The 27,926-nt window shown below is 41.9% G+C and overlaps 1 protein-coding gene across 1 annotated transcript in view; it reads right to left on the reverse strand.

The window, feature by feature from the left end:
* Positions 1-27,926, reverse strand: part of ASZ1 (ankyrin repeat, SAM and basic leucine zipper domain containing 1) — a 222,246-nt gene that overhangs the window by 39,840 nt on the left and 154,480 nt on the right. Inside the window, exons 7-8 of the mRNA XM_075342520.1 lie at positions 19,050-19,162; positions 4,193-4,265 (exon numbers count right to left, since the gene is read on the reverse strand). Coding sequence (XP_075198635.1) covers positions 4,193-4,265; positions 19,050-19,162 — 186 coding nt within the window. The remainder of the gene's footprint in view (positions 1-4,192; positions 4,266-19,049; positions 19,163-27,926) is intronic.

Raw genomic sequence — 27,926 nt, forward strand, 5'->3', positions numbered from 1 at the left:
ATAGTCTGCAGTGGCTGTGCACGGTCGGCGGTGGCTGGGCTGGGTCTGTGGGCGGTGAGTGCTTCAAACAATGGCGCTTGGAGGCGGCGCGTGTGCAGATGGAGCTCTCAGCACAAGATCTCATCTGTGCACACGCCACCTCCGGCCCACTGATCTCCCAGCAGCAGACTTAAGGAAAATGGCACCCGGAGGTGGCGCGTGCGTAGATGAGATCTCGGCTTTTCATTGAGCCGAGAGCTCAATCTGGACATGCGCAGACTCCGATTGCCATTTATTTGAAGCCTGCACAGCCGACAGAGCGTGTGACACTCTCTGTACTACCCTGCTCTACACAGTCACTGTAGCCCCAGCCCAGCTCCACCAGTACAGCCGCCACCGCCGACAGTTTCTGGGACAGCATCTAGGACACTTGCCGGCTGCACCGCCCGCATATTTATACAAGATGTATAAATGTACAATTTGTCCGTAGAAGGCACCAGTTATATAGACCAAAGTGGTACTAAAAACTTAAAAACTACTTCTTAGTCCAGAAACAATGAAAAAAAGTGATGGCGAGTGGGTAGATACCCTCAGCCCGATGCATGTATTTGTTTGTCTGGAGAAGGGGTGTAGATCAGCTGCTACCGAATTTCCCATACCCAGAACAGAGGAATGGAGGATTCCAAATCTCTATGTAGCACATGATCAGAAGCCAGAGCATGTAGGATATTGATGCGTGACGTCACAAATTTACACTTTTACGTAACGGGGGCATTTTAGGCCCCCGTGCAAATCATATGGAGAAACTCTCATAAATAACTTTTAGAAGTTTATTTCAAAGTTGCAAAAGAAGATATGAATAATGCACAACATTTAATTGTAATTTTTTGCAGAAAACATTTTTTTCCCAAATTTCAAACAAAGAAATGAAAAACCACACAAATGTATATAAATCTAGAGTAAACTAGCTGTAGCTACATTTCTTTTCTTTTCAATTTTATTGGTCTTCCAAACAATTTTCACGTTAACTTTTCTGAAGAATGTTCTTTACAGACATGTTCCCCCCAAAAAATGGTACAATACCGCTCAGTTTTCCTCTCTAACTTTCTTGGACAAATGAAAACGCTTTCGTTTTCTTTCTCCTGGCCCTGGAATATCCTGAAACTATACGCCGCACAGTTTCATTGCTTTTTTAGTTTGTTTTGGCAAGCATTTCATGTTGCTTCGGTCCATCATGTGAGGCCTTACAAGTTCATGGCAAAGGTCCTTCAAGAATAGGTGTCTCCTGTCCTTCCTCCTTGCAAGGAATTCTGGATGAGTTTCTGTATAAATAGTGAATGAATTCAGGACTGCTTCATCAAGCATATTTGAAAAAATTACTACAGGCCAACATCTTGTTTGCCTCTTGCATGAATATTCTCCCACCATTTCATCCATTTTGTCTACACTTCCTTTAGTTTTATTGTAATGCAGGATGAGTTCTGGTTTCAATTTCCTGTTATTGCTGTCAATACTGCAATCATGATGCATGGTACTGAGTAATATAATGGATTTCTCCTTCACTTTGTAAGATACCAGTGTCGCTTTGTTGTTGAAACCAAACACACTCTCAAAGTGCTCGCTGTGGATTGTTTCATTGCTTGAGGAATTTCTCGTCGGTTTAGTTTTATAGTACCAATAAGTATAACAGCTTTTTCAAGCAGAACATTTCCCAGTGCTACATTGGTAAAAAAAAAATAGTCAATGGTAATGCTTTTTACCTGAACTGTATATCAGTACAGCAAGTGTTTTCACAATCTCAGACCCTAAATCTTTCTGTACTGGTGCATCAACTTCTTGCCACAGTAGATAAGCCTATTTATGCCATAATATTTTGCAGAATCACACATCCAGAATATTTTTATTCCATACTTGGCTGTTTTACTGGGCATGTATTGTATGAACTTGCAACATCCTCTGAAACATACAAGTTGCTCATCTACTGTAACATTAGTAGTAGGATTGTAAAGTTCAGCGCAATTTTTAATAAATATGTTCCAGATATACCATATTTTTAGGACTATAAGACGCACCGGACCATAAGACACACCCTGGTTTTAGAGGAGGAAAATAAAATTTTAAGCAAAAAATGTGGTCATGACACACTGTTATGGGGTGAGGATTTGCTGCTGACAATATTATGGGGGTAATGTCCCCAAATTCTCTACTAAGGTACCCCATCCTGGTAATGATCCTCCTGCCTTGTATATGATCCCCATCCTTGTATATATGTCCCTCATCCTGGTATATGCCCCCATCCTACTCATATACCCCCATCCTCGTATATGGCCTATATCTTATGGCACAGAAAAAAAAATAAACGTTTATACTCACCTTTCCTCACTCCCTGCAGCATCGATCATCTTCCTGTCTGTGTCAGCAGCAGCACCGCTGACCTGTGTGGAGCCGTTCCCCTGCAGCATCGCGATGTCTTCCTGTCTGCGGCCGCTGCTGTGTGTGGAGAGCGGGGCGCACAGAGATGACGTCATCCCTGTGCTCACCGCTCTCTACACAGATTTGGGGGAAAAAAATGCATCTTATAGACCGAAAAATACGGTAACTGATAGGAGCTAATTTGTCTGTTTGGAACCTCACTGCACGAGTTTGCTTATCATCAAATCTAATATTTCATCTAATTTCCTCATAACTGCCATTGTCGTTTTATAGTGTGGATCAGAATGTGGGTCCAGAAATAATTCTTTGATTGTAACATCATACGATTTTTGCCTGCCAGCAGTAAAAGTCCAATATATGCATAAAGTTCCTCTTTGGAGATATTTTTCCAGGACTTACTTTTTGCAGAAGTGATACGTCTTCCTTGTAGGTTTGAACATAAAAGGACCTCTTCTGCCATATTGTCAGAAAAAAAAAAAAAGTACAGAATACGTTTGTAGGGGAAAAGTACCTGGGACTTCCCACAGCTCCTTGAGCATGCCTCAACATTATGTATTGGAGTACGTCCGACTAATGAGGGATTACTATCCCAAAAAACATTTGTTTTGGATGTTCTACTAATCACTTCTTCAAGATCCACTTCATCATCAGAAGAATCACTGGATGAGGATGTTTGATTAGCTGGTGGCAGGTACTGTTCATCGGACAAAGATAATTAACTTTCATCATCACTTTGAAACAATTGTTTCAATATCTTTGTCAGTCAGACACTTGAAGAATGTGCTATTGCTGACTAGATGTTAGCAAAAACAATGAGCACAATCAGGCTGTCCACTATTTGCTTGTGTGTAAGACACACTGTAGGGGTAAAGTGCCCCCTTCTTCCTCTCACCCTCAGCAGCTCTTACCTTTTACACTTTCTTTTAGGTGGTATACAATTCTCTGGATTTTTGTGGCTCACAAGCTCTACTCTTTGCAAGCTTCTTATAGAAACAAAGAGACTGAAAATGAGTCAAGACTTCCTCCCAACATCATATCATCACAGGTCCTTCAGCAATTAGCTCACAGTGTATACTGTGTTCACTACTCTCTACACAGCTCATTCCTGTGTTCAGAAGAGCCTGAGATGATGTCATGGCCTTAATCACTCCCTCCAAAAATCGTATGACATCCTCACATGGCATGATACACCCCCGCCCCTCCACGAGCATCCCTGAATACAAATAAAGTAACTTGAGACACAAACACTGCTGAGTACATGATAAAAATAGCAGGGGCCTAAAAGGCCCCCATTCTGTACAGATGTGGTTTTCCCCAAAAAAGCATTGTTACACCAAAATGTCTATCAAAAAAATTATATGAACTGGATATTACTAATGACATACTTGACGAATACCTAGAGTTTCAAAATTCTAACTAAAGTAATTTTGCAGATAATAGCAAAAAAGTAAGCACCGGGGCCTAAAAGACCCCTGATACGCATTGTAGGGTTAAAACAGCAGAACTGAGCAGTTTAGCAGTGAATTTAACGTTGGGCGGTGTTGAAACACTTACAGCCTATATTTTTGATTAAGGATCTCATGAGGGCTGGTGTGGAAATGTGGCTCATAAGTGCAGAAAGAAGCATATTTGATATTATGTGATATTATACAAAGTTTCATACATTTGCTTGTAGTTTTGATTTGTCAAGTTGTTAAAACAATAACCAGTACATTTTTGTTTGCTGTTTGTGTAACAAAACAAATCAGTTGCTTTGAAGAAAACATGAATTAAAGTTTACCTTTAACAATTCCACGAGGTGTTCCAAGCCCAAGCCATGCAAAAATACCTCGAGATCACTGGAGGTTGAACAACTGAAAAGATAAAAAAAAAAGTTGATGACTCCACCTAACAAGTAAGTATGTTTGGTAACTGCACTTTTCAAAGCCCTTAGCGGCAAGGAGCATTGTAGGTACTAAAGGGAATCTGCCAAAAGGTTTTTGCCACCCCATCTAAGAACATGATGTCGGAGCAGAGACCCTTATTACATAGATCATGCACTAGGTTGCTTAATGTACGTGTGATAACTTATCTGCTGAAGATCTAAATGGGGCATAACAGTCAGATTATTTCTGCCTTTTGACCCATGTTACCATAGGTTTCTTTTTCTATACCTAAGGCTCCTATGAATGCCCTAGTTTCAATGGAATGGAAAATTGCAACATTTTGCAGGCGTGAATGTTTCCCAGAGTTATTTTATTAAATATTGGATTTTAATATATAGCGGGTAGAATAAGTATTGAATACGTAACCAAATATCTAAGTATATTTCTTAAGGTGCTATTGACATGAATTTCTCACCAAATGTCAGTTACAACCCATTCAATCCATACAGGCATAAATGTGTAATAATTAGAAATGACATAGGAAGAAAAGTATTGAACACATGAAGAAAAAAACATGGAAAGTCATGATGCCAGCTGAAATCTATCAGTAGTTAGAAAGCAATCCTGAAAAATAATATCAGCTGGTTTAACTGATAGCTTATAAAAAGGTGTCTCAATATCAAAGTGCCACACAAGAAACATCTCATGAAGAGTAAGACCAGTGAATGGTCAGAACATATTGATGGCATTGGTTAGAGAAGATTTTCTTAAATATTGAAGGTTTCAGTGAACACTGTTTAGGCCAAAATTAGGCTATGTGCGCACTAGAAAAGTGATTTTTCTCAAGAAAATTTCTTGAGAAACTTCTAGGAGTTGAAGATTACCGCATCTGCGGTAAAAAGACGCATCAAAACCGCGGGACAAACGCATGCAATTTTGCCGCGTTTTTTCCGCAGGTTAGTCCCTGCGGTTTTTTATGCTGTAACTGCCATAATATATAAAGCATGTTGGGGGAAAAAAAAGGTAATTTTCTTCTGATATAGATAGAGAAGTAGATAGATAATGGATAGATATACAGTGGTACCTCGCTTAACGAGTAACCCACTTAACGAGAATTTCGCTTAACAAGCAAAGCTTTCTGTAAATTTGTAACCCGCTTTACGAGAAAGCTTTGCTGGACGAGCAAAATCCTCACCTCAGACACTTACGGTTCCGTCCATCCACCGCGCTCTAACCCGCACTTGCAGTCCACACAAACACACACATGTACGCACAAACACACACGCACGCACACACATACAGTATTATGCTCACCTTACCTTCCGTTCCACTGCCGGCCTCATGGTTCTTGTAGTTCCCGGGTACATTGCGGCGAACTACAAGTACCATGAGGCCGGCGGTGGAACGGAAGGTAAGGTGAGCATATAATATGTGTACCTTCCGCTTCATCGCCGGCCTCCTGGGTCCTGTAGTGTGCCGCGCCGCTCCGCTCCACTTCACTCCAGGCATCGGCATCCATAGCAACGAAGCAGGAACGTCCTGGTTCCTGTCACCGCTTGTCAAAGGCAGCGCGCTGGCCAATCAGAGGCAAGCGGCTCTGCCTTAGACTTCAGTGCTCTGGGAGGAAGTTCCGCCCTCGTCGTTATGGTTACCTGATACACGGCCCGCACCGAAGAACAGCAAGTCCCAGGAGACCGGCGATGGAACGGAAGGTAAGGTGTGTGGTTGTGTGAGTTTGTGTGTGTTTGTACATGTTTGTGTGCGTTTGTGCATGTGTGGAATGATAGAATAGGGGACCAGGATGGTACATTTAACACATTGTGGAACGAATTGTCAGCATTGCAATGATTTCCTATGGGAAATCTTGCTTTGCTGAACAAGTAACTTGATTAACAAGCACAGTCCCAGAACGGATTGTTCTCATTAAGCAAGGTTCCACTGGATAGATAGATAGATAGATAGATATATAGATAGGATAGATAGAAGGATAGATAGATACATATAGAACGGATAAATAGATAATGGATAGATAAATAGATAATGGATAGATAGATAATATAGATAATAGATAGTTAGATAATAGATAGAAGGATAGATAGAGGGATAGATAGAGGACAGATCAATCAATAGATAGAGTCCCTGTGAGGACACACTGCAGTTCTCACGAGCGGTAGTGTGTTCACATTACCGACCGTGAGAAATGACCTGTGGTTACCTCTGCAGGCTCGTTACGAGGCTGCATTCAGTACAGTGTCAGTCGCGGCTGGATGCAAGCATCGTGGGACCTGCGTGGATTACGCCGGAGCTGTATGTTCGGGGGGTTAATAAAGGGGTGAAACAGGGGCTTTTTGTCTTTTATGTAAAATAAAAGGATTTTGTGTGTGTTTATTCACTTTACTTACGGGTTAATCAGGTCAGCTGTCTCAGACGCTGCCATGATTAAGCCTGGACTTAAATGACAGCGATCAGCTGCCATTTAACTCCTTATTACCTGGATTACCACCGCATCACGTCAATCTGGAAGAGCCGGGGACACTCCGGGAGTGTCATATAATGAATGCGACAGTCCCGGGGCAGCTGCAGGCTAATATTCTCGGCTGCGGGAGGGGGGGCATTAACCCTGTCCCTCGCCCTCCCCAGCCTGAGAATACCGGGCCGCCACTGTGTGTTTACTTCGGCTGGACGGTAAAAATACAGAGGATCACACGCTTTTCTTTTTGTTTTTTTTATTTTTATATGTACGTTTGATTTGTATGTGTATTCTATATGTCTGTGTCTGTGTGTGAGTGTGATATGTGTGTATTCTATGTCTGTGATGTGTGTGTGTTTACTCTGCTCCGCTTCCTCTTTCTGTCATAATGACATTACTTCCCTACAAAACGCAGGCAGTGATGAACATTACCGCAGGTAACCGCGGATATACCGAGGGTATACCGCACATCATTTGCTACCTGCGGTATACCCGCGGTATTTCGCGATTACATTACAGTGAATGGAGTGAAATACCACAGGTACATGCGGAAAAGAAGTGACATGCACATTTTCTCAAGAAATTTTCTCAAGAAATTCTGCAGAAAGAATGTTCTTGAGAAAAAAACGCAGTGTGCGCACAGCTATTTTTTTCCCATAGGTTTTGCTGGGAAATGTCTGCAGAAAGGTTACAAACATTTCTCAAGAAATTTCTGCAGCAAAACCGCAGGTAAAAACGCAGTGTGCGCACAAGGCCTTAGGAAGTGTAAACAAGATCATTTCACCATAGAAGGACCAATACCAAGTGCTTCCTGCAAGGTTCCAGACAGAGGAGTGAAAAGAATCAGAAGAGTTGTAGAAGAGCTAAGAACCACCTGTGGAGAGCTACAGAAAGACCAAGAATCAGCAGCTACAATTCTTTATGGAAGGAACTAAAGCTTAGAGTTAATAGAAGGAGCCCACCAAACCTTCAGCATTTCAAGAGTGTTTGTGTAGAAGAATGGACCAAAATCACACATAGGCAATGCATGCAGCTAATTTCTCCATACAAACGGCGACTTGAAGCAGTCATCACCAACAAAGGCTTTTGTAAGAAGTATTTAATAAATTTCGTTAAGAATGTTCAATACCTGGGTTATTTTTCATTGTTGCACATCATTAAGTTTATGGACATCTATGGTTTGATTTCTTTGCCTGTCTGGATAGAATGGGTTATCGACATCTGGAGAGAATTTTCTGTCAATAGTACCTTTAGAAATATATTTACTTAAAAAATTGTTGATGTGTTCAATACTTATTTCACCCACTGTAGATCACACTCCTCTACATACTCTAATTTAGAATCTGCAAAATAAAGAGTAAAAGAGTACCCCAATATCTCCCCAAGGACTGAGCTATAATTGTGAACAGCCATTGTGTAGTCAAAGGAGAGGCCTAATAATCCATTATTTAAATCCAGCACTCTGTTGCAAAAAAAATAAAATAAATCCAAAATTCTTTAAAGGAAGACTCATTTTTATAGGACACCTAGCCTCTATTTAAACCATATTAGGCAAGTGTAACTTAATTAAAAATCAACTTTTGATATGGAAATAGGGGCACTTAGGTGCACCCTTGGCAGAGCCTATGCCTTGGTGTAGCCACATGTTCCTATTTGCATAATAAAGTCCGCCCCCACACCTCGATGACTAACCAAAAAGCTACCAGGGGGCCTTGGTGTAGCCACATGTTCCTATTTGCATAATAAAGTCCGCCCCACACCTCCATGACTAACCAAAAAGCTACCAGGGGGATTACAGTTAATTTCCTCCTGGCAGAAGGGTTCAAGGAGCAGGCGCGGTCAGGATAAGAATGCTAGTAACCTGCTGATTAACCCGATATCTACAGGTTAATAGCATTTTTTTTTCCATGTGACAGGTTCCCTTAAAACAGCTACTGTTAAGGGGCCTTATTCCCTCATTGTCATTTTAAAATCGCGATCGGGTATAAGTATACAGCTCCCCCCGCTCCTGAAATTCCTGCGGATGTCAGCTGGAAGGCTGGTGTCAAACTTGCGATTGCCTCGCGCGACTTTCGCAGTGCATCACCAGTCACGGACTCACACTCTGCTCACAGAAGCAGGTCAGTTGCATGTATTTCTATGCAGCCGGCCCGCTCCTGTGAGGAGAGTGTGAGTCCGTGATGGGTGATGCACCGCTCCTGCAGAATTATTTAACTTTTTTAGCTGTATGAACATTTCATTATTGAACCGCAACAAGGGCTTATTTTCGGGGCAGGGCCTTACACCGAGAATGATAAACTTTGCTAGGGCTTATTTTTGGAAAAACACGGTAGATAGTGAAGTGTCAATCAGAGAAGTGGGCACTGTCGTGCACGTGAAATTGCAGTCTGAGCAATGAGAAGTCCTGCTGCTTAAACAAACATGGCAAATAAAGAACACATCAGTTCTTGACAAGACAGGCATCCCAGAATTCTGTGTTTTAACCATTGCAGCATGCGATCTTCAGGTTACATACCAAAAAACCTGCTGACAGATTTCCATTAATGGATTGTAGTTCAGAGGTCTTGATACCGGATTTTTTTTTTTTACTGAACTTCTAGATCTTGGTACGATTTTCCCTTAACCTCTATACGACCAAAGAACATACTGGTACGTCCTTGGTCGCCTCCCTCTGGTTACCACGGGCTCCAACGGCGAGCCCGCAGTATTCTCCACACGTCTGCTTATCAGCTCAGCAGACATGTGTCTGACACCGCGATTTAAAGGGCTGTAGCGTAGATTGTGCTGTTGCTCGCTGCCACTGCAAGTCCTGTGTGTCGAAGACTTTTTTTTCTTATATGTTGGCCTTTCTTTGGCTTCCTGGCACCCTTTTTTTTTTTTTTTTTTTAATAGTGAGCCGGGTCTATCCCTGCTGTTGATATTGCCAGCCCTGTGACACGATCATGGGGCGCCAATGTGTTGCCATGATAGCGTGGGGTCAGCTGATTACCCCTGACGCTGCCATGACTCACTTGCTGTGAGAGACAACAATTCCGGCACTCACAGGAGATGAGCATTTCTGCTGATCAGAGGGATGCTGATTGGATCAGCAGATATGCACAGGCGATTGGACTGCAATGATAAAGACTCTAGTAAAATAAATAACAAAAATAATAATAAAAAAGTTTTAAAATATGAAAAAAAAACCTAAGTTCAAGTCACCAACCTTTCAACCCATTTAAAATAAAAAAAAAAAATACACATTTGGTATCGCCACGTTCATAAATGCCCGATCCATCAAAATATAAAATCAATTAATCTGATTCGTATACGGCATAGCAAGACAAAAATTCCAAATGCCAAAATTATGTTTTTGGGTTGCTGCAACATTTTTAAAAATGCAATAACAGGCGATCAAAACAGTGCATCTACTAAAAAAGGGAATAATTAAAAATGCCAGCTCAAGATGCAAAAAGTAAGCCAACACTGAGCCCCAGATCCCAAAAAATGAGAACGCTACAGGTCACGGAAAATGGCGACAAAAGCGCTATGGTTTGGTTGGACAAACGTTTTTCTCACCCCTTAAATAAAAGTAAAAGTATACATGTTTGGTAGCTAAAAAATTGTACCAACGTGAGGCATCATACAGACATGTCAGTTTTACCACATAGTGAATGTTGTAAATAAGAAACCCCAAAAACATTTGTGCAATTGCACTTTTTCTTTGCAATTTCACCGCATTTGGAATTTTTTTCACATTTCCAGTATACTATATGTTAAAACTAATGTTCAAATTGTCTCTCCAGTAAAGGAGACAAACTCTAGCGCAGCGCCACCTATTGGAAGTAGCGATCCTAAAAGTCACAAGTGGATTTTCAACAATCCTTTGCAATATGACTCAGGATATATAAGCCAGATCAGAATCCCAATTTGCAGACACGGTGTTTCGGGGTGCTTGCCCCTCGTCAGTGCAAAGTATGGGGGTGTCTGATCTGGCTAATGAGAAAGCTATGTGGGGACCACGGGGGAAACACTATTTTCCTTAAGGAGACTTTGCAAGCCAGTCTGGCTGCCAGGTAAGGGGACTTATAGCTGCCACGCCCCTCTAAGAAGTATTCAAATTGTCTCTCCAGTAAAGGAGACAAACTCTAGCACAGCGCCACCTATTGGAAGTAGCGATCCTAAAAGTCACAAGTGGATTTTCAACAATCCTTTGCAATATGACTCAGGATATATAAGCCAGATCAGAATCCCAATTTGCAGACACGGTGTTTCGGGGTGCTTGCCCCTCGTCAGTGCAAAGTATGGGGGTGTCTGATCTGGCTCATGAGAAAGCTATGTGGGGACCACGGGGGAACACTATTCTCCTTAAGGAGACTTTGCAAGCCAGTCTGGCTGGCAAGTAAGGGGACTTATAGCTGCCACGCCCCTCTAAGAAGTATTCAAATTGTCTCTCCAGTAAAGGAGACAAACTCTAGCAACTAACTAATGTTGTCATTCAAAACTAAAGTACAACTCGTCTTGCAAAAATAAGCCCTCATATGGCAAGATTGATGGAAAAATATATAAAAAAAAAAAAAAAAAAAGTTATGGCTCTTGGAAGAAGGGAAGTAAGAACCTAATATGGAAAACTGAAAATCGCCCGGGACTGAAGGGGTAAAACGAATTTAAATGATTAAATATATTATAAATAAACACACTAAATATATATATATATATATACACATATTTATATATATATATATATATATATATATATATATATATATATATATATATATATATACACACACACATACATACACATACACCTTTAATTCTACATTACGTGTTGGCTAAGCTGTTCAAATCAAACAATTACAACTTTTTATAGAATATGCCACAAATGCCTGATAAAGTGAGTCTGAAGCATTGCAACAAAATCAATAGGATACCAGGTATTCAGTTCACCGATTCAAATCCACATCTCAAGTCTTTGGGAGTTATGTAAAAGAGCTGAGCGACCACCACTTGGCCTTCCAATCGCTGACTTTAATCGAGGGGTCTAGCCACCCTACTATTTAGTTTTTTGGTGGCTGAGAATGGGCGTCACAATTAGGGTATGTGCGCACGTTGCTTTTTACCTGCTTTTTACCTGCTTTTTTGCTGCTTTTTCTTCTGCGCTGTTTAATGCCAAAATGGATGTGTTCTTCTATTCAAGCAAAGTCTATGGGAATTTGGGTTTCTTGTTCACACTATGTTGTTCAAAATGCTGCCTTTTTGTGGCAGAACTTTTGTCAAAAACTCAGCTTTTCAAAGAAGCAACATGTCAATTGTTTTTGCCATTTGGGTTTTGCACTGCAAAGCTGAGTTTTTGACCAAAGTTCTGCCACAAAAAGGCAGCATTTTGAACAACATAGTGTGAACAAGAAACCCAAATTCCCATAGACTTTGCTTGAATAGAAGAACACATCCATTTTGGCATTAAACAGCGCAGAAGAAAAAGCAGCAAAAAAGCAGGTAAAAAGCAACGTGCGCACATACCCTAATGCACTCCTCCATACACAAGCATACATACATATCTCAATAAGGAATTACACACAAACACAATATAATACACAAAGCACGGTTTCTAAATTTTAAAGACATTCTGGCATATGTGGATGATTACAAGTACACATACGATCTGCAATAGACTAAGGAACTATGCACATAGCCTTTCCAAATGTAAAAAGTCAGAGTCAATCTGTAATTAGAATATTCAGAAGGTAATATTGCCACCTAGGGGTGTAATTTAATATTGGCGTTAAGCACATACTGTTCCATCAAAGTGGATACAGACTACTTGACACTATTTCGCTAAGGTTTTTACTATCAAAGCAAAGTTTTCAGTGAGTGTAAAAACAAACAGATTTTATGTGTTGTTAAAAAGGCATATTCAATTTAAAAGTTAACTTAAAAGCAATTATGGTTTGATTTTTAAAAGGGCAAAGCTGCTAAATTTCTAGAATATCCAAATGTATTGAAAATATATTTCAAATAAGCTGATACAAGCACACAAAACCTTTGGAATCTACAGTAAAATACAGTATCAACATTAAAAGGGGTCTCCAGGTGTCCCCAAATGCCTTTATACATGTAAAATAACATTATTATTATTATTATTAAACAGTATTATTACTATTCTAGCGCCATTTATTCTATGGCACTTTGCATGTAAAAAGGGGCATACGTAGACAAGTACAATAATCAAACAATAAAAGGCACAGACTGGCATAGGAGGAAAGAGGATCCTGCCCACGAGGGCTCACAGTCTACAGGGAATGGGTGAGGATACATGCAGTGAGGGTAGAGTATGATTGAGTACTCATTCTCCCCGGGGCTAGTGCTGACTGTTTGCCCCTCTCTCCAGTCTCTGTTTTGGCTGCAGTGGTGACATCATAAAAACAGCACACAACACTGCTGGACCAGAACAAGGAGATCAGCAGCTCTGTTGATGAAGACCTCGCGAGCCCCTGAGCTCGGTGATTGGCTAGAAGAGGAGGAGCGCTGTCTTAATGTCATTACATACAATGCTCTGGAACTATCCTGGGTATTGTGGATTAATGCATTGATAACTGGCATAGATTCAGAACAGTGTGTGATAAACGCAGCTTGCACGATCACCTTCATCAGTGCTCCAAAGCTTCAGCTTTCCTGAGTAATGAACAGACATCGCTTGGAGAAGAGAGCAGCATGAAGTTGATGTTGTGAAGAGCTTTTGTCACATACACCGATCTGCATTTATCCCAGGCATTAAAAAGGTTTTCCCACAAAGTTCATCTTGAAGTTGATTTTTACCAATACACCATGTTCCAAATTATTATGAAAATTATATTTTTCTCCGATTTTCCTAAATGGCCAGTGCAAATGACAATCAGTCTAATAAAAGTCATCCCCCGTTAGAGTATACATCTAATTCTATTGAAGAAACCTCCCCAATGATAACAATATAATCTTCAAAATTAAAAAAACTCAAAATGCACTGTTCCAAATTATTAAGCACAGTAGAGTTTCTAAACATTTTATATATTTTAAAGAACTGAAAATGCTCATTTGTGGAATTTGCAGCATTAGGAGGTCACATTCACTGAAATAAAAAGCTATTTCAATCCAAAACATCCTAACTGGCCAAGTTACATGATAACATAGGAACCCTTCTTTGATATTACCTTCACAATTCTTGCATCCATTGAACTTGTGTTTGGAGAGTTTCTGCTTGAATTTCTTTGCATGATGTCAGAATAGCCTCCACAGCTGAAGTTTCGATGTGACCTGCCTTACACCCTCATAGATCTTTTGCTTGATGATACTCCAAAGGTTCTCTATAGGGTTGAGGTCAGGGGAAGATGGTGGCCACACCAGAAGTTTATCTCCTTTTATGCCCATAGCAGCCAATGACACAGAGGTATTCTTTGCAGCATGAGATGGTGCATTGTCATGCATGAGGATGATTTTGCTCCTTAAGACACGTTTCTGCTTTTTGTACCATGGAAGAAACTTGTCAGTCAGAAACTCTATATACTTTGCAGAGGTCATTTTCGCACCTGCAGGAACCCTAAAGGGGATTACCAGATGTTTCCCCATGATTCCAACCCAAAACCTGACTCCTCCACCTCCTTGCTGACGTCGCAGCCTTGTTGGGACATGGTGGCCATCCACCAACCATTCACTACTCCATCCATCTGGACCATCCAGGATTGCTCGACACTCATCAGTGAACAAAACTGTTTGAAAATTAGTCTTCATGTATGTCTGGCCCACTGCAACAGTTTCTGCTTGTGAGCACTGGTTAGGAGTAGCCAAATAGTAGGTTTATGCACCACAGCAAGCCTTTAAAGGATCCTACACCTTGAGGTTCAAAGGACTCCAGAGGCACCAGCAGCTTCAAATATCTGTTTGCTGGTTTGTAATGGCTTTTTAGCAGCTGCTCTCTTAATGCAATGGACTTGTCTGGCAGAAACCTTCCTCATTCTGCCTTTATCAGCACAAACACGTATGTGCTCTGAATCAGCCACAAATCTCTTCACAGTGCGATGATCACGCTTAAGTTTTCGTGAAATTTCTAATGTTTTCATCCCTTGTCCAAGGCATTGCACTATTTGATGCTTTTCGGCAGCAGAGAGATCCTTTTTCTTTCCCATGTTACTTGAAAACTGTGGCCTGCCTAATATTGTGGAACATCCAGTATTCCTTTTATTGGGCTCACCCGGCAAACTAATTATCACCGGTATCTGAGATTTATTTTAGTGATCCAAAGAACCCCGATTACTTTTTTACTTCCTTCCGGCCCTAGAGATGCGGTATGATCAGATTATGTTCCATGCTCGGTCAGACACTGTCATTACACAGTACATAGCAGGAAACATATAAGATTATCTCAGCACAAGAACATTATTTTAAACACATCCAATTGCGAAACTTATTATTATTCCAAGATCTATTGCTTAAAATGAACTCTATTTGTGGAACAACCCCTTTAATCCCCAAAGCCTGGGATAGATCCAGAGTGTTTTATGACACAGCACAGATCTCCTCACCAGGTGACCTCACTGATCAGGTTATACATTTCAATCTCACCAGATAACAGTGAAAAAAATGGTTCTGACCTTCTCTGAAGGTGTTTGTTGTTTTGGTTTTTTTTCACCCTGTATAATGCCACCTTATGATTGGGCAACATCACATTGGGAAAGAAGTAAAAACCTCACAGAGGTTGAATATCAGCTAACTCCCCCTTAAGGCCACTTTACACGCTGCGATATCGGTACCGATATCGCTACCGTGGGTACCCACCCCCATCGGTTGTGCAACACGAGCAAATCGCTGCCCGTGGCGCACAACATCGCCCGGACCCGTCAGACTACTTACCTGCTCTGCGACGTCGCTGTGACCGGCGAACCGTCTCCTTTCTAAGGAGGCGGTCCGTGCGGCGTCACAGCGACGTCACTAAGCGGCCGCCCAATCAAAGCGGAGGGGCGGAGATGAGCGGGACGTAGCATCCCGCCCACCTTTTTCCTTCCGCATTGCGGGCGGCGGCAGGTAAGGTGAGGTTCCTCGTTCCTGCGGCGTCACACGGAGCGATGTGTGCTGCCGCAGGAGCGAGGAACTACATCGTACACGCTGCAGCAGCGATATTTGAGAAGGGACCCCCATGTCACCGATGAGCGATTTTGAACGTTTTTGCGACGATTCAAAATCACTCATAGATGTCACACACAACGACATCGCTATTGCGGCCGGATGTGCGTCACAAATTCCGTGACCTCAACGACATCGCATTAGCGATGTCGTAGCGTGTAAAGCGACCTTAAGATGAAAGGGAAATTAGAATATCAATCCTGTTTTCATAAAGTTAGCCAGTTTAACTTGTCAACTGTGCTGAAAAGTTCTCTTTAAAGTGTCCGTAGTAGATCGATGTTTTATAATACATAGCTAAAGCTAGGTTCACACTTCCGTTGTTTTAAATCAGTCAGGTCCGTCAGCAACGGATCAGTTGTTTTTTAGATGTCAACTGACACAACGGATGTGTTTTTCACAGGAATCCTTTCACAGGAACCCTGTGACAAAACTGATCCGTTGCATCCGTTAGGCTAAGTTCACATTTCCGTTGTTTTGCATCAGACACATGCGTTGCTTGACGCATGTGACTGATGCGTTGTACAACGGATGACAAAGAAAAGAACTTCATTGTCGGACTCCGTTGTGTGCGGGGGGCGGAGTTCGGGGGGCGGAGCTGAGAACGTCAGTGCCGCGGTCTGCATGGCTGGGGACAGGTGAGTGTGCGTTTGTGTTTGTGTGTGTGTGTGTGTGTGCGTGTGTGTGTGTACATGTGGAGTGTGGGGGGGGCGCGAGGGGGCGAAGCTGAGCGGGGCCGTAGAGCTGAGGACGTCACTGCCGCAGGGACTGCAGGGCTGGGGACAAGTGAGTGTGTGTGTATACACATGCGGAGTGCGGGAGGGGGCGGAGCCGAGTGGTGAAGTGTCGGCCTCCTTGCACACTGTATCCAGGGTAAATATCGGGTAACTAAAAGCAAAGCACTTTTTGCTTGGTTACCCGATATTTATCTTGGTTACCAGCATTCACCACTTAGCGCGGGCTCCCTGCACCCGTAACCACTGTAAATATCGGGTAACTAACCAAAGCGCATTGCTTGGTTACCCGATGTTTATCCTGGTTACGGGGGCAGGGAGCCAGAGAGAGCATGCGCAGCAAAATCCTACGGATCGCGCTGCTCAAAAAACGTTACAGGCTGCGTTGCTCCCGCCCGGCGGTCAGTTAAAAAACGACTGACCGCGATGCAGCGGATGCAACGCAGCATCATCAGTCACAATCCGTCACTAATAGAAGTCTATGGGGAAAAACAGGATTCCTGCAAAATATTTTGCAGGATACCGTAATTCCTCTAGGCGACGGATTGTGACTGATGCAAAACAACGGAAGTGTGAACTGAGCCTAACATCCGCTATGCGTCCGTTTTTTGACGGATCAGTCATGATCCGTTTGTGTTTGGGACAGCCCAGTGGGTGTGCCAAACATGCTGGGCATGCTCAGTAGAGCATGACGGAATCCAGCACCATAGACATCCATTACAAGCTTGAGAAAGGCGACGGATTCCTACGCGGCGCGTTAATTTTGACGGCCAGAAAAATGTTACATTCTGCGTTGCTCCTGCCCGGCGGTCAGTCAAAAAACGACTGACCGCGGCGCAGCGGATGCAACGCAAGGTCATCAGTCGCAATCCGCCGCTAATACAAGTCTATGGGACACAACGGAATCCGCTAAACGGATGCCGTTGTTTACCATAGCCGCGGATTGTGACTGATACATTTTAACGGAAATGTGAACCTAGCCTAAAGGGAACCTGTCATGATGCATGATACTACTAAGGCTAGTTTCACGCATCCGGCTTTTCGCCGGTTTGCTGGATTCGGTGCACGCCAGTAAAGTGTATACAGGACAATGGCAGCGCGACAAGCGCCGGTCACATGCTATCATGTTACCAGGAAATTGCGGCCTTACACTTCAAGTGTTAGTAAAATGCCCAACCACCTTAGGGTACTTTCACACTTGTTTTCCTTCAGTTACAATCCGCCCTTTTGGAAAACAACGGATTCCGCTGTTTCCCATAGACTTGTATGGATGACGGATTGTGCCAAAAGGACCTGCGTTGCTTCCGCTGGGCGACGCTCCGTTGCTTCCGCCCAGCGGGAGGAACGCAGCATGTAACGTTTTTTTGAGCAGCGGAATCCTCAGGATTTCACTGCGCATGCTCTTTTTTTTTTTTTCTTTTTTAACTCACAAACTTTATTTTGTCTCGCGGTGGCCGATCGTTCAGCTGAGCGCCCGCCCGCCGGCATGCCCGGCCGACGGCAAGTGAGAGCGCTCAGCTGTGCGCCCACCCGCCGGCATGTGAGAGCGCTCAGCTGTGCGCCCGCCCGCCGGCATGTGAGAGCACTCAGCTGAGCGCCCGCCCGCATGCACGGCCGCCGGCAAGTGACAGTGCTCAACTGAGCGCCCGCCCGCATGCCCGGCCGCCGACAAGTGACAGTGCTCAACTGAGCGCCCGCCCGTCGGCATGCCTGGCCGCCGGCAAGTGCTGAGTGACCGGCTGCCGGCTATTGAGAGCGATCAGCTGATTGTTCACAATAGTCTGCTACCGGTAAAACTGTAAAGAAGAAAAAAAAAAAGTTTTCCGTTGTTTTGTACGATCCGTAGCATCCGTTGTGCCACTATATGCAAAGCATCTGTTGCATCCGTCACACAACACAATGCTACGGAAGCCGTCCAACGCAAGTGTGAAACTAGCCTTACTGAAAGTGAGGCTCCCGTGAGAAAATAAACTTTTTTTCCTCCCGGGAGCCACCGGCTTTCAGTCTCGGAGGCGTGCTGTTGCGGTTACAGTCACTGCTTACAGCACTATGAGTCATGGCTGAAGCACACCCTGGCACTATAATGAAAGGTGACTGTAGCCGCACTGGCATAGCCCATGACAAAGTGGCACTTCCCTGGAAGAATAAAGTTATTTTTTTTTCCTCCAAGAGCCGCACTTTCAGCAAGACACTGTCTAACGCTATCAACCTGCAGATTGCTACTATAGTTGCAGGTTAAAAGCATTATCTAACAACACCAATTACTATTAACTATGTATTAGAAAATACCAGCTGCTATAAATTTTGGACAGCTTTAGGACTTCTATTTTGCTGTAATGTTTTCAAGCCCTTAAAATTCCAATGTGAATAAAATATGGGTAACACAAACATAAAAGGTGTTTTACAATAAATGTAAAAGAACACAAGAGAACTTGCCTATAACTTGAGGTCTCTGGTTGAACTGTCAGGTATCTATACATCGCCTCCTCTTTACTCAAGCTGGATTTTCCATTATTTATATTCACAGAAAAAGAAAGAATACTAAAAATCTGAAAAGAGAAAAGTTATAATGGAACATTAAAATTCAAAACAACTAAAAAATTACATAAAACCTGATCATAAACAAGAGGGGTGAATAATTAGTTTCAGGGGTCATGCTGAATTTTAAGGTTCAGGTTGGTATATTTTATAGATTTATATATTTTTATATATACCGTATTTTTTGGATTATAAGATGCACTTGCTGTGGGTTGCAGGGCGCTGTGCTGGGGTCTGCGGAAATGCCGTTCTGCGGACTGCTGTGCTGCAAGCAGTGAGGCAGGGGCATCCTGAAGTTGTCAGCGGTGCGGGCTTCAAATAATGGCGCCCGGATTCGGCATGTGCGCAGTAGGATCTTTCGGCTCAAGATCTCATCTGCATATGTGTGCTGACTCCAGCCCATTGATCTCCCAGCAGCAGACTTAAGGAAATGGTGCCTGGAGGTGGCACATGCACAGATGAATTTTCAGCTTGTCATTGAGCCAATAGCTCAATTTGCACATGCACCGACTCCAGGCGCCATTTCTTTGAAGCCCGCAAGTTTCTGGAAGTTGCCTACCTCGCAGCTTCTGGGACACTCGCAAGCAGCATCGACCTGCTCCAGCACCGCCCCTGCCTCCTGTGACCCCTCTGGTAAGACACCAACGGATTGTAAGACTGACCCCATTTTTGTTTTCTACATTTTTTTCCCCCTCAAAATTTGGGGCGCGTCTTATAAACTGAAAAATACAGTAGTTAGGTCTAGAAATGTTTAGACAGTGATACAAGTTTTTGCATTTTACCTGTTTATGAAAGCATACAAGATATAGTAATATAATCAATATGGGTTTTAAGTGCAGACTCCCAGCTTTAATTTGAGGGTATTCACATTCTAATTGGAATAAAGGGGGCTTTACACGCTACGACATCGCTAATGCGAACTCGTTGGGGTCACGGAATTGGTGACGCACATCCGGCCGCATTAGCGATGCCGTTGCGTGTGACACCTATGAGCGATTTTGCATCGTTGCAAAAACGTGCAAAATCGCTCATCGGTGACATGGGGGTCCATTCTCAAAAATCGTTACTGCAGCAGTAACAAGGTTGTTCCTCGATCCTGCGGCAGCACACATCGCTCCGTGTGACACCGCAGGAACGAGGAACCTCTCCTTACCTGCCTCCCGGCCACAATGCGGAAGGAAGGAGGTGGGCGGGATGTTACGTCCCGCTCATCTCCGCCCCTCCGCTTCTATTGGGCGGCCGCTCAGTGACGTCACTGTGACGCCGCATGGACCGCCCCCTTAGAAAGGAGGCGGTATGCCGGTCACAGCGACGTCGCCGGCAGGTAAGTTTGTGTGACGGGTCTGGGCGATGTTGTGCAGCACGGGCAGCGATTTGCCCGTGTCGCACAACAGATGGGGGCGGGTACCCACACTAGCGATATCGGGACATATATCGCAGTCTGTAAAGCCTGCTTAAGGGTTTAGGAATTAAAGCTCTTGAAAATGTAGCTCCCTCTATTTCAACAGAACAAAAGTAATTGGACAATTACCTCAAAAGCATTTTAATGGGCTGCATGGGTTTTTGTATCGCTAATCCATCATTAATTAGGCAGGTAAAAGGTCCGGAGCTAATTTTAGGTGTGGTATTAGAATTTGAAAGCAGTTGCTGTAAACCCACAACATGCGGTCAAAGCTCTCAATAGAAGAGAAACAGACAGACAATTATTAGGTTGAAAACAAGAACAACGCCATCACCGAAATAGAAGAAATGTCAGGAGTGGCCAAAACAACAGTCTGGTACGTTCTGGTAAAAAAAAAACAACAAAAAAAAACAAAAACACACTGGAGTTTGCGAATTCCAAAAAAGCCTAAATGTCCATGGAAGACAACAGTAAGATGATGGAAGAATCCTTTCAACGGTGAAGAAAAACCCCTTCTCAAGATCCAGCCATGTGAAAAACACTCTCCAGGAAGGTGTTTCAGAATCTAAGTCTTGCATAAAAAAGACTTCATGAGAGCAAATACAGGGGGTTCACCACAAGGTGCAAACAATCGATCAGCCTTAAAATAGAAAGGCCAGAATTGAAAGGAAACCAATAGGGGGCATGAAGCTTAGGGTCTCATATTCTGCAGACGACATAATACTCCACATGGCGGAGGTGGACAGAGCAGGGCTGTGGAGTCGGTAAACAAACCTTCGACTCCGACTCCTCAATTTCTCTTGCACCGACTCCAACTCCAACTCCGACTCCTACATATATTGCTTATAGTTAGGTGAAAAATTTATTGTAATACATGAACATGTGTATGTGAACATCAGACATTTAATAATTTTTATGATACAATAATCAAGATATTTGGATAGAGCATAAAATATATTTATTGGAATACAACTTTAGAACACAAACTGTAATAAATTGTAAATATGTAATACACTAATATACAGTAGATTACATATATATCTTGTGTGTGTGTATGTGTGTATATATATATAAATATTACATATTTACAATGTATTAGTTTTTTGTGTTCTAAAGTTGAATCCCAATAAATATATTTTGTGTTCTATCTAAATATCTTGATTTTTGTATCATAAAAATGATTAAATGTCTGATGTTCACATTGTACTACAATACATTTTTCACTTAAATATAAGCATTATACTAAGTGTTATTATTTAGTAAAATATTCAGCACATTCTGCATTGCACTACTGTCCCCAATTTATTATATATTTTAGGAGTCGGAGTCGGTGCATTTTATACCGACTCCACCAAAATAAGCTCCGACTCCACAGCCCTGGGACAGAGATCTGCCAGAGGTCTTGGATCTCTTGGAGAACTTTGGTACGTTTTCGTTCTTTACGCCAAATAAAAGCAAATGTGAAATTCTCTATTTAACAGATAAAAATAGAAGTAGTATGGTAAGAAAAGAAATAAACGGTATTCCAGTAGCCAAAACACATATCTGGGGATCAAGTTGGGTAGAAAGCCGGAATAGTTATATAATTTAAATTTCCTTCCAGTCATTTCGAAATCTAACAGGAATTAGAAAGATGGAAAAACCTGCTTTTGAGTCTATTAGGCAGAATTCATTTCTTAAAAACGATGAGTACTTCAAAACTCACATACCCATTATAGACCATTCCTGTTCTCCTAAAACATGTGTACGTGAGGAAAACATACTCCGCTATTCCGAAATTTATCTGGAGGTACCAAAGACCACATATAAAACTGAGCACACTGATGGTGTCTAGAGAGGAGGAGGGGGTTAACTTGTCTGACATAAAAGGTTATAATCTAGGGAGTATTGGTCACCACATGGTGGACTGGTTTAAGGACACTAAAGGGTTTTATGACACAACCCTGAAAAAATTATATGCATGCCTGTGGAATTCAGTCACTTTACTACACATGCCACAAAGCTTAATGCCTAACAAAATTAAAAAATCAAATAGTATATCGAGACACAATAGCCACATGGAAGAAACGTGGGAGAAGATTGAAATTATAATGGAGAATTAAGAAAGATTTACTCAAATGGGGAAATCCAGCGTTTCGCCAAATAGCAGAGAATAAACTTTTCCAGGAATGCAAGGCGACAGGGATCCACAAGGTAGCTAGTCATGCAGAACATACAGAAAAAAATAGGAGGTTGAGTAGGGCGGAGATTGTATCAAAATTTAAGCTAAGTGGCCAACAATTCCTGCAGTTTTGACAAATTAAAGGAACGATTATGTCCCATTTGATAAACATAAGGGAAGAAACGAGAAAAAAATGTAATGGATAATTTATTATTTGACAGAGCAGCCACACAGAATATATTCACAATATACAGAAGTCAAAAAGATATCCTAGGGAAAATGGACACAGAGCAAACATTCAGATCTTGGGCTAAACAAATGGTGGGAGGGATCATCTGATAATGTCCAAAATGGAAACTTAAGAGAGTCAGATTTACTACACGGTCTCAGTAGCTGCCCTAAAATACAAGGATTTTGGAAAGATCTAAAACATATGATGGAGAATATGGGCACTGGGAATATAGCATATCATACTGAAAGGGAGATGGAGCCACACAACAAAAAAGGGGGGAAACATTAACTCCATCGTTTCACTTAGTTTGTATAATAGCCAAAAGAAGCCTATTACAGAACTGGTTGAGTGATTCCATACCAAGTCAGAAAGCTATAAATGAAAGCTTAGTTTTACTTTGAATGGCTGGAAGCAGAGCGTAATAAGGAAAAAAAAAAAAGAGTACAAAAGTTCTCATGACAAAGTGGAAACGCTTTCTAGTCAAATACTATACAAAAGAAGAGCTTCGGTTAATTATGAAACCTTTTGAACAGACCAGTTCCTGTATATTGGAAGATATGGGAGATCATTGGGGAACCTGAAAATAATTGATCTAAATGTTGATGGGAAAGGAGGGAGGGACACCGGTTAAGCTGTAATATAAGCTTTAGTTGCAAACTAAATTTTCAAAAACATATAAAGAGTTAACAAGGCAAAAGGAAAAGGAAAAAGTGTGGTGTGCACAAGAAGTATAGAGGTGCTTCCTGTATGTCTGGGGGAAGGTAGTTGGGAGTTTATTATATATTGTGATCATAAAGTTTGCAATGTGAGAAACAAGATATGGACACTTAAGATCTTGAATACTAAGAAACTACGTTTGACTATATATGTTAAAAACCAATAAAAATTATTGGACAAAAAAAATTAGAAAGCACAGATTAGACCTTGCTAAAGGACATCTAAAAAAGCCAGCCCAGTTCTGGAAAAGCAGTCTTTCAACAGATGAAACTAAGATTAACCTGAATGATGGGACAAAGAAAGTATGGAGAAGGCTTGGAACGGCTCATGATCACACCATATCCTCTGTAAAGGTTCTTTCAGATGTCTGTGTACACATCAAAATGCAGGATTGGCCACGGCTCTACCGACCAGTGTGACAGCTTCATATATTTCTATGAGGTGCTCGGCACAGGAGACCCATACCCAGTCTGTGCAAAGACCGCAATGCAACAGACAGGCTGGGGGGTCTCCTGACCTGAGCGTGACAGCCTCATTAGAAATAATTGATGCTATCACATTCTGGTCGGGAGAGCTGAAGTCAGTCCAGGCATTCTGGTGTGTGCACAGACTGTGTTGCACGGACGTCTGAAAAAGCCTTAAAACATGGTGGAAGCAGTGTGATGGCATGAGCATGCATGGCTTCCACTGGCACTGGGTCACTAGTGTTTATTGATGACTGAATGAATATATGACTGAATATAGAAGCAGCCAGATTAATACTGAAATGTACAGGGCTGTACCTTCTGCTCAGATTCAGCTAAATATAGCAAGATAGATTAGTTGGCGCTACATAGTACAGACGGTCAATGGCCCAAAATATATTCCAAAAGCATCCCAGAAGTTTTTTTAAGGCAAAGTAAAATATTCTGCAATGGCCAAGTCAATCACCAAATCTCAAGCTCATCGAACTGCATTTTACACGCTTAAAAAGAGAACCAACCAGCAGGATTTTCTTATAGAACGTAAAGCCAGTGCTATACTGCTGAATCAAAAATTGGATTTGTATTTTTTATATTGGAGTTTTATTTCAGAAATATGTGAAAGTAAAGTTACAGAAATGTACTGCTATTTGATTGATAGCAGCTACAGAATATCTAATAGGTGGGTCGGGTTTTGATATCTATTCCTACACCTGTCTGGCCTTGGTAGGTGTTAGACTGTATGGGCTGCATTTTTAACATGCCCCACATGACAGAAATGACTCATACCTGGAAGGAGCCCATACAGTCTAGCATCTACAGAGGCCAGTCAGCAGGCAGGGGCAGAAATAGACAGCAAAACCCCCCACCTCATATTATTTTCTGTAGCTGCTTTCAAATAGCAGTGCTTTACTTGCACATATTTCTAATAAAACATCCAATCTCAGAAGAAAAGGTATGCTTACATTCAGCATCCTAGCGCCAGCATAGTACTGGCCTTATTTTATATATGAAAATCCTGATGGTTGGTTATCTTTAAGACAACTTAAGGCAGACAGACCCACAAACAAACAATGGTCAGCTGCTATAAAGGCCTGGCAAAGAATCACAAAGGAGGAAACCCACTGTTTAGTGACATCCATGGCTTCCAGACTTCAGGAGGCAGTCATGGTCTACAAAGGAATCTCTATAAAGTACTAAAAATGAACATCTTATTTATTGAAAAGTACATTTCTCCACTTATTTTTGAGCCTCTGGAATGAGAAGACTATGTATAAAAATGGTTGCAATTCCTGAATGTTTCTCAGGATATTTTTGATCAACCCCTTTTAATTAAACCTGAAAGCATACACTTCAAGTGCATCTCAGTGGTTTCATTATAAATCAAAAATAGTGGAATGCAGAGTCCAAATCACAAAGATTCGGTCACTGTCCAATAGTCCTGGACCTAATTGTATAATATATTACACACACACACACACACACACACACACACACACACACACACAGCAGTGAAGCATTTTTAATTAGGAAGAAAAAGATTTTCGTGGTTTAATATTTTTGCACGTCGTTTTTTTAGCTAATGGGATTCGATTTTTGAAATATTTGTGTACAGCCGTGTTATTATGTGTCATATGCTGATCGTCATACCCTGCTTTACTTCTATCCACAACTTTATCCTTGACCTGGATGCTGTTTGATCCCTAATGTTTTTACACAAACCTCTGAGGCTTTCACAGAACAGCTGTAGTTATGCTAAGAATAAATTACACACTTTACAAGTTACTAATTTGGTGACTTCTAGAGGCAATTGATCACTCAGGATTTTTTTTAAGGCTATCAGACTACAGGGGATTAAAATAAAAGCATGTTGTAATTTTCAGATTTATAATTTTTAAAATATTTAGAAAAACTATGAGTCATTTCATTTATACTTCACAAATATTTGCTGCTTTGTGTTGGTACATTACATAAAATCCATATAAGTATATGGGTGTAACATGAAAAAAATGTGGAAAAATTTACGGGATGTGAATACTTTAAGGCGTTGTAATATGTAAATCTTCGGCAATGTGAATGATTCCAAACTGCAGCACAGAGGTTGCACTGCAGGAGGTTCCCCATCTCCATGATCCTATCCCAATATGTAGTAGGTATTATTATATATTATAATAACTAGAAGGTGGCCCGATTCTAACGCATCGGGTATTCTAGAATTTATTGTGTAGTTACTGTATGATTTTTGTTATATATATAGATGTCTGTAGTTGCCAGTGTTTGTGTAGGGCGCTGCAAATGTTCTGGGTGTTGTCTGGGTGGGGGTGTGTGAGAGTGGTGTTGTATGTGTGTTGCGTTGTGTGTGTTGTGTTGTGTTGTTTGTAGGGCGCAGTGTGTCTGCAGCATTGTGTGTGTGTGTGGTGCTGTGTGTTGCGTTGTGTGTGTTGTGTTTGTGAAGCGCTGTGTGTCTGCAGCATTGTGTGTGTGTGTGTTTTGGGGGGAGGTATGTTTTGTGCACTTTGTGTGTGTGTGTGTGTGTGTTGGAGGAGTAGTCCTGGAGGGAGAGGCGTATAATAGTAGGAAAAGTCCTGGGGGGAGAGGAGGATAATAGGAGGAATAGTCCTGGGGGGAGAGGAAGATTATAGGAGGAGTAGTCCTGGGGGGGAGAGGAGGATAATAGGAGGAGTAGTCCTGGAGGTGAGGAGTATAATAGGGGGAGTAGTCCTGGGGGGAGAGGAGTATAATAGGGGGAGTAGTCCTGGGGGGAGAGGAGTCTAATAGGAGGAGTAGTCCTGGGGGGAGAGGAGGATAATAGGAGGAGTATCATAGTATCATAGTTTTTAAGGTTGAAGGGAGACTCTAAGTCCATCTAGTTCAACCCGTAGCCTAACATGTTGATCCAGAGAAAGGCAAAAAACCCCAATGTGGCAAACAAGTTCCAATGGGGAAAAAATTTCCTTCCTGACTCCACATCCGGCAATCAGACTGGTTCCCTGGATCAATACCCTGTCATAAAATCTAATATACATAACTGGTAATATTAAATTTTTCAAGAAAGGCGTCCAGGCTCTGCTTAAATGTTAGTAGTGAATCACTCATTACAACATCATGCGGCAGAGAGTTCCATAGTCTCACTGCTCGTACAGTAAAGAATCCTCGTCTGTGATTATGATTAAACCTTCTTTCCTCAAGACGTAGTATCAGGAAAAAACTGTGGAGGAAGAAAGCGCAAAATAGGGTCTTATCTGGTGGACAAGAGATTAAAATGTAAAGAGACAGGTACTCACCTGTTTCCGTTGTGACAGGCACAACTCCTCTGCGAGCATTTAGGCAGAAAGTGCATATGGTGGTCAGCTGCAGCCCCGATGGGAAAGTAGATCACAAGATGTATGAGAAAAACGGGTTTGATGCTGCGCTAAAAACCACAACTCCAGGGGATTTGATGAAATCCTTTTCTTTATTTGCACGGGTCAACGCGTTTCGAAGGCACAGCCGCCTTCTTCATCAGGACAATATAAAGCAAAAAAGAACAGCATAACACATGTTGCTGCACACAGTGAGATATATAGTAATGAACAAGCAACAGGAATGACGTCAGAAGACCAGTGACTAATCGCCACGTGGAGTTCTCAGAGTAGAGAAAAAAAAGGCGGGTGTAACTGTGAGATGAGAAAAAAGGAAAAAAAGGAAAAAAAAGGGAGGGTGTAACCAGTATTGGTCTCAAAGGTGCTAGAAAAATACATTGATAACATTAAATTAATGAAAATAAATTGTGAAAAATATATATATGCACATGTATGTATAT

Source organism: Anomaloglossus baeobatrachus, chromosome 4 (genome assembly GCF_048569485.1).
Source record: "Anomaloglossus baeobatrachus isolate aAnoBae1 chromosome 4, aAnoBae1.hap1, whole genome shotgun sequence".
Classification (NCBI taxonomy): domain Eukaryota; kingdom Metazoa; phylum Chordata; class Amphibia; order Anura; family Aromobatidae; genus Anomaloglossus; species Anomaloglossus baeobatrachus.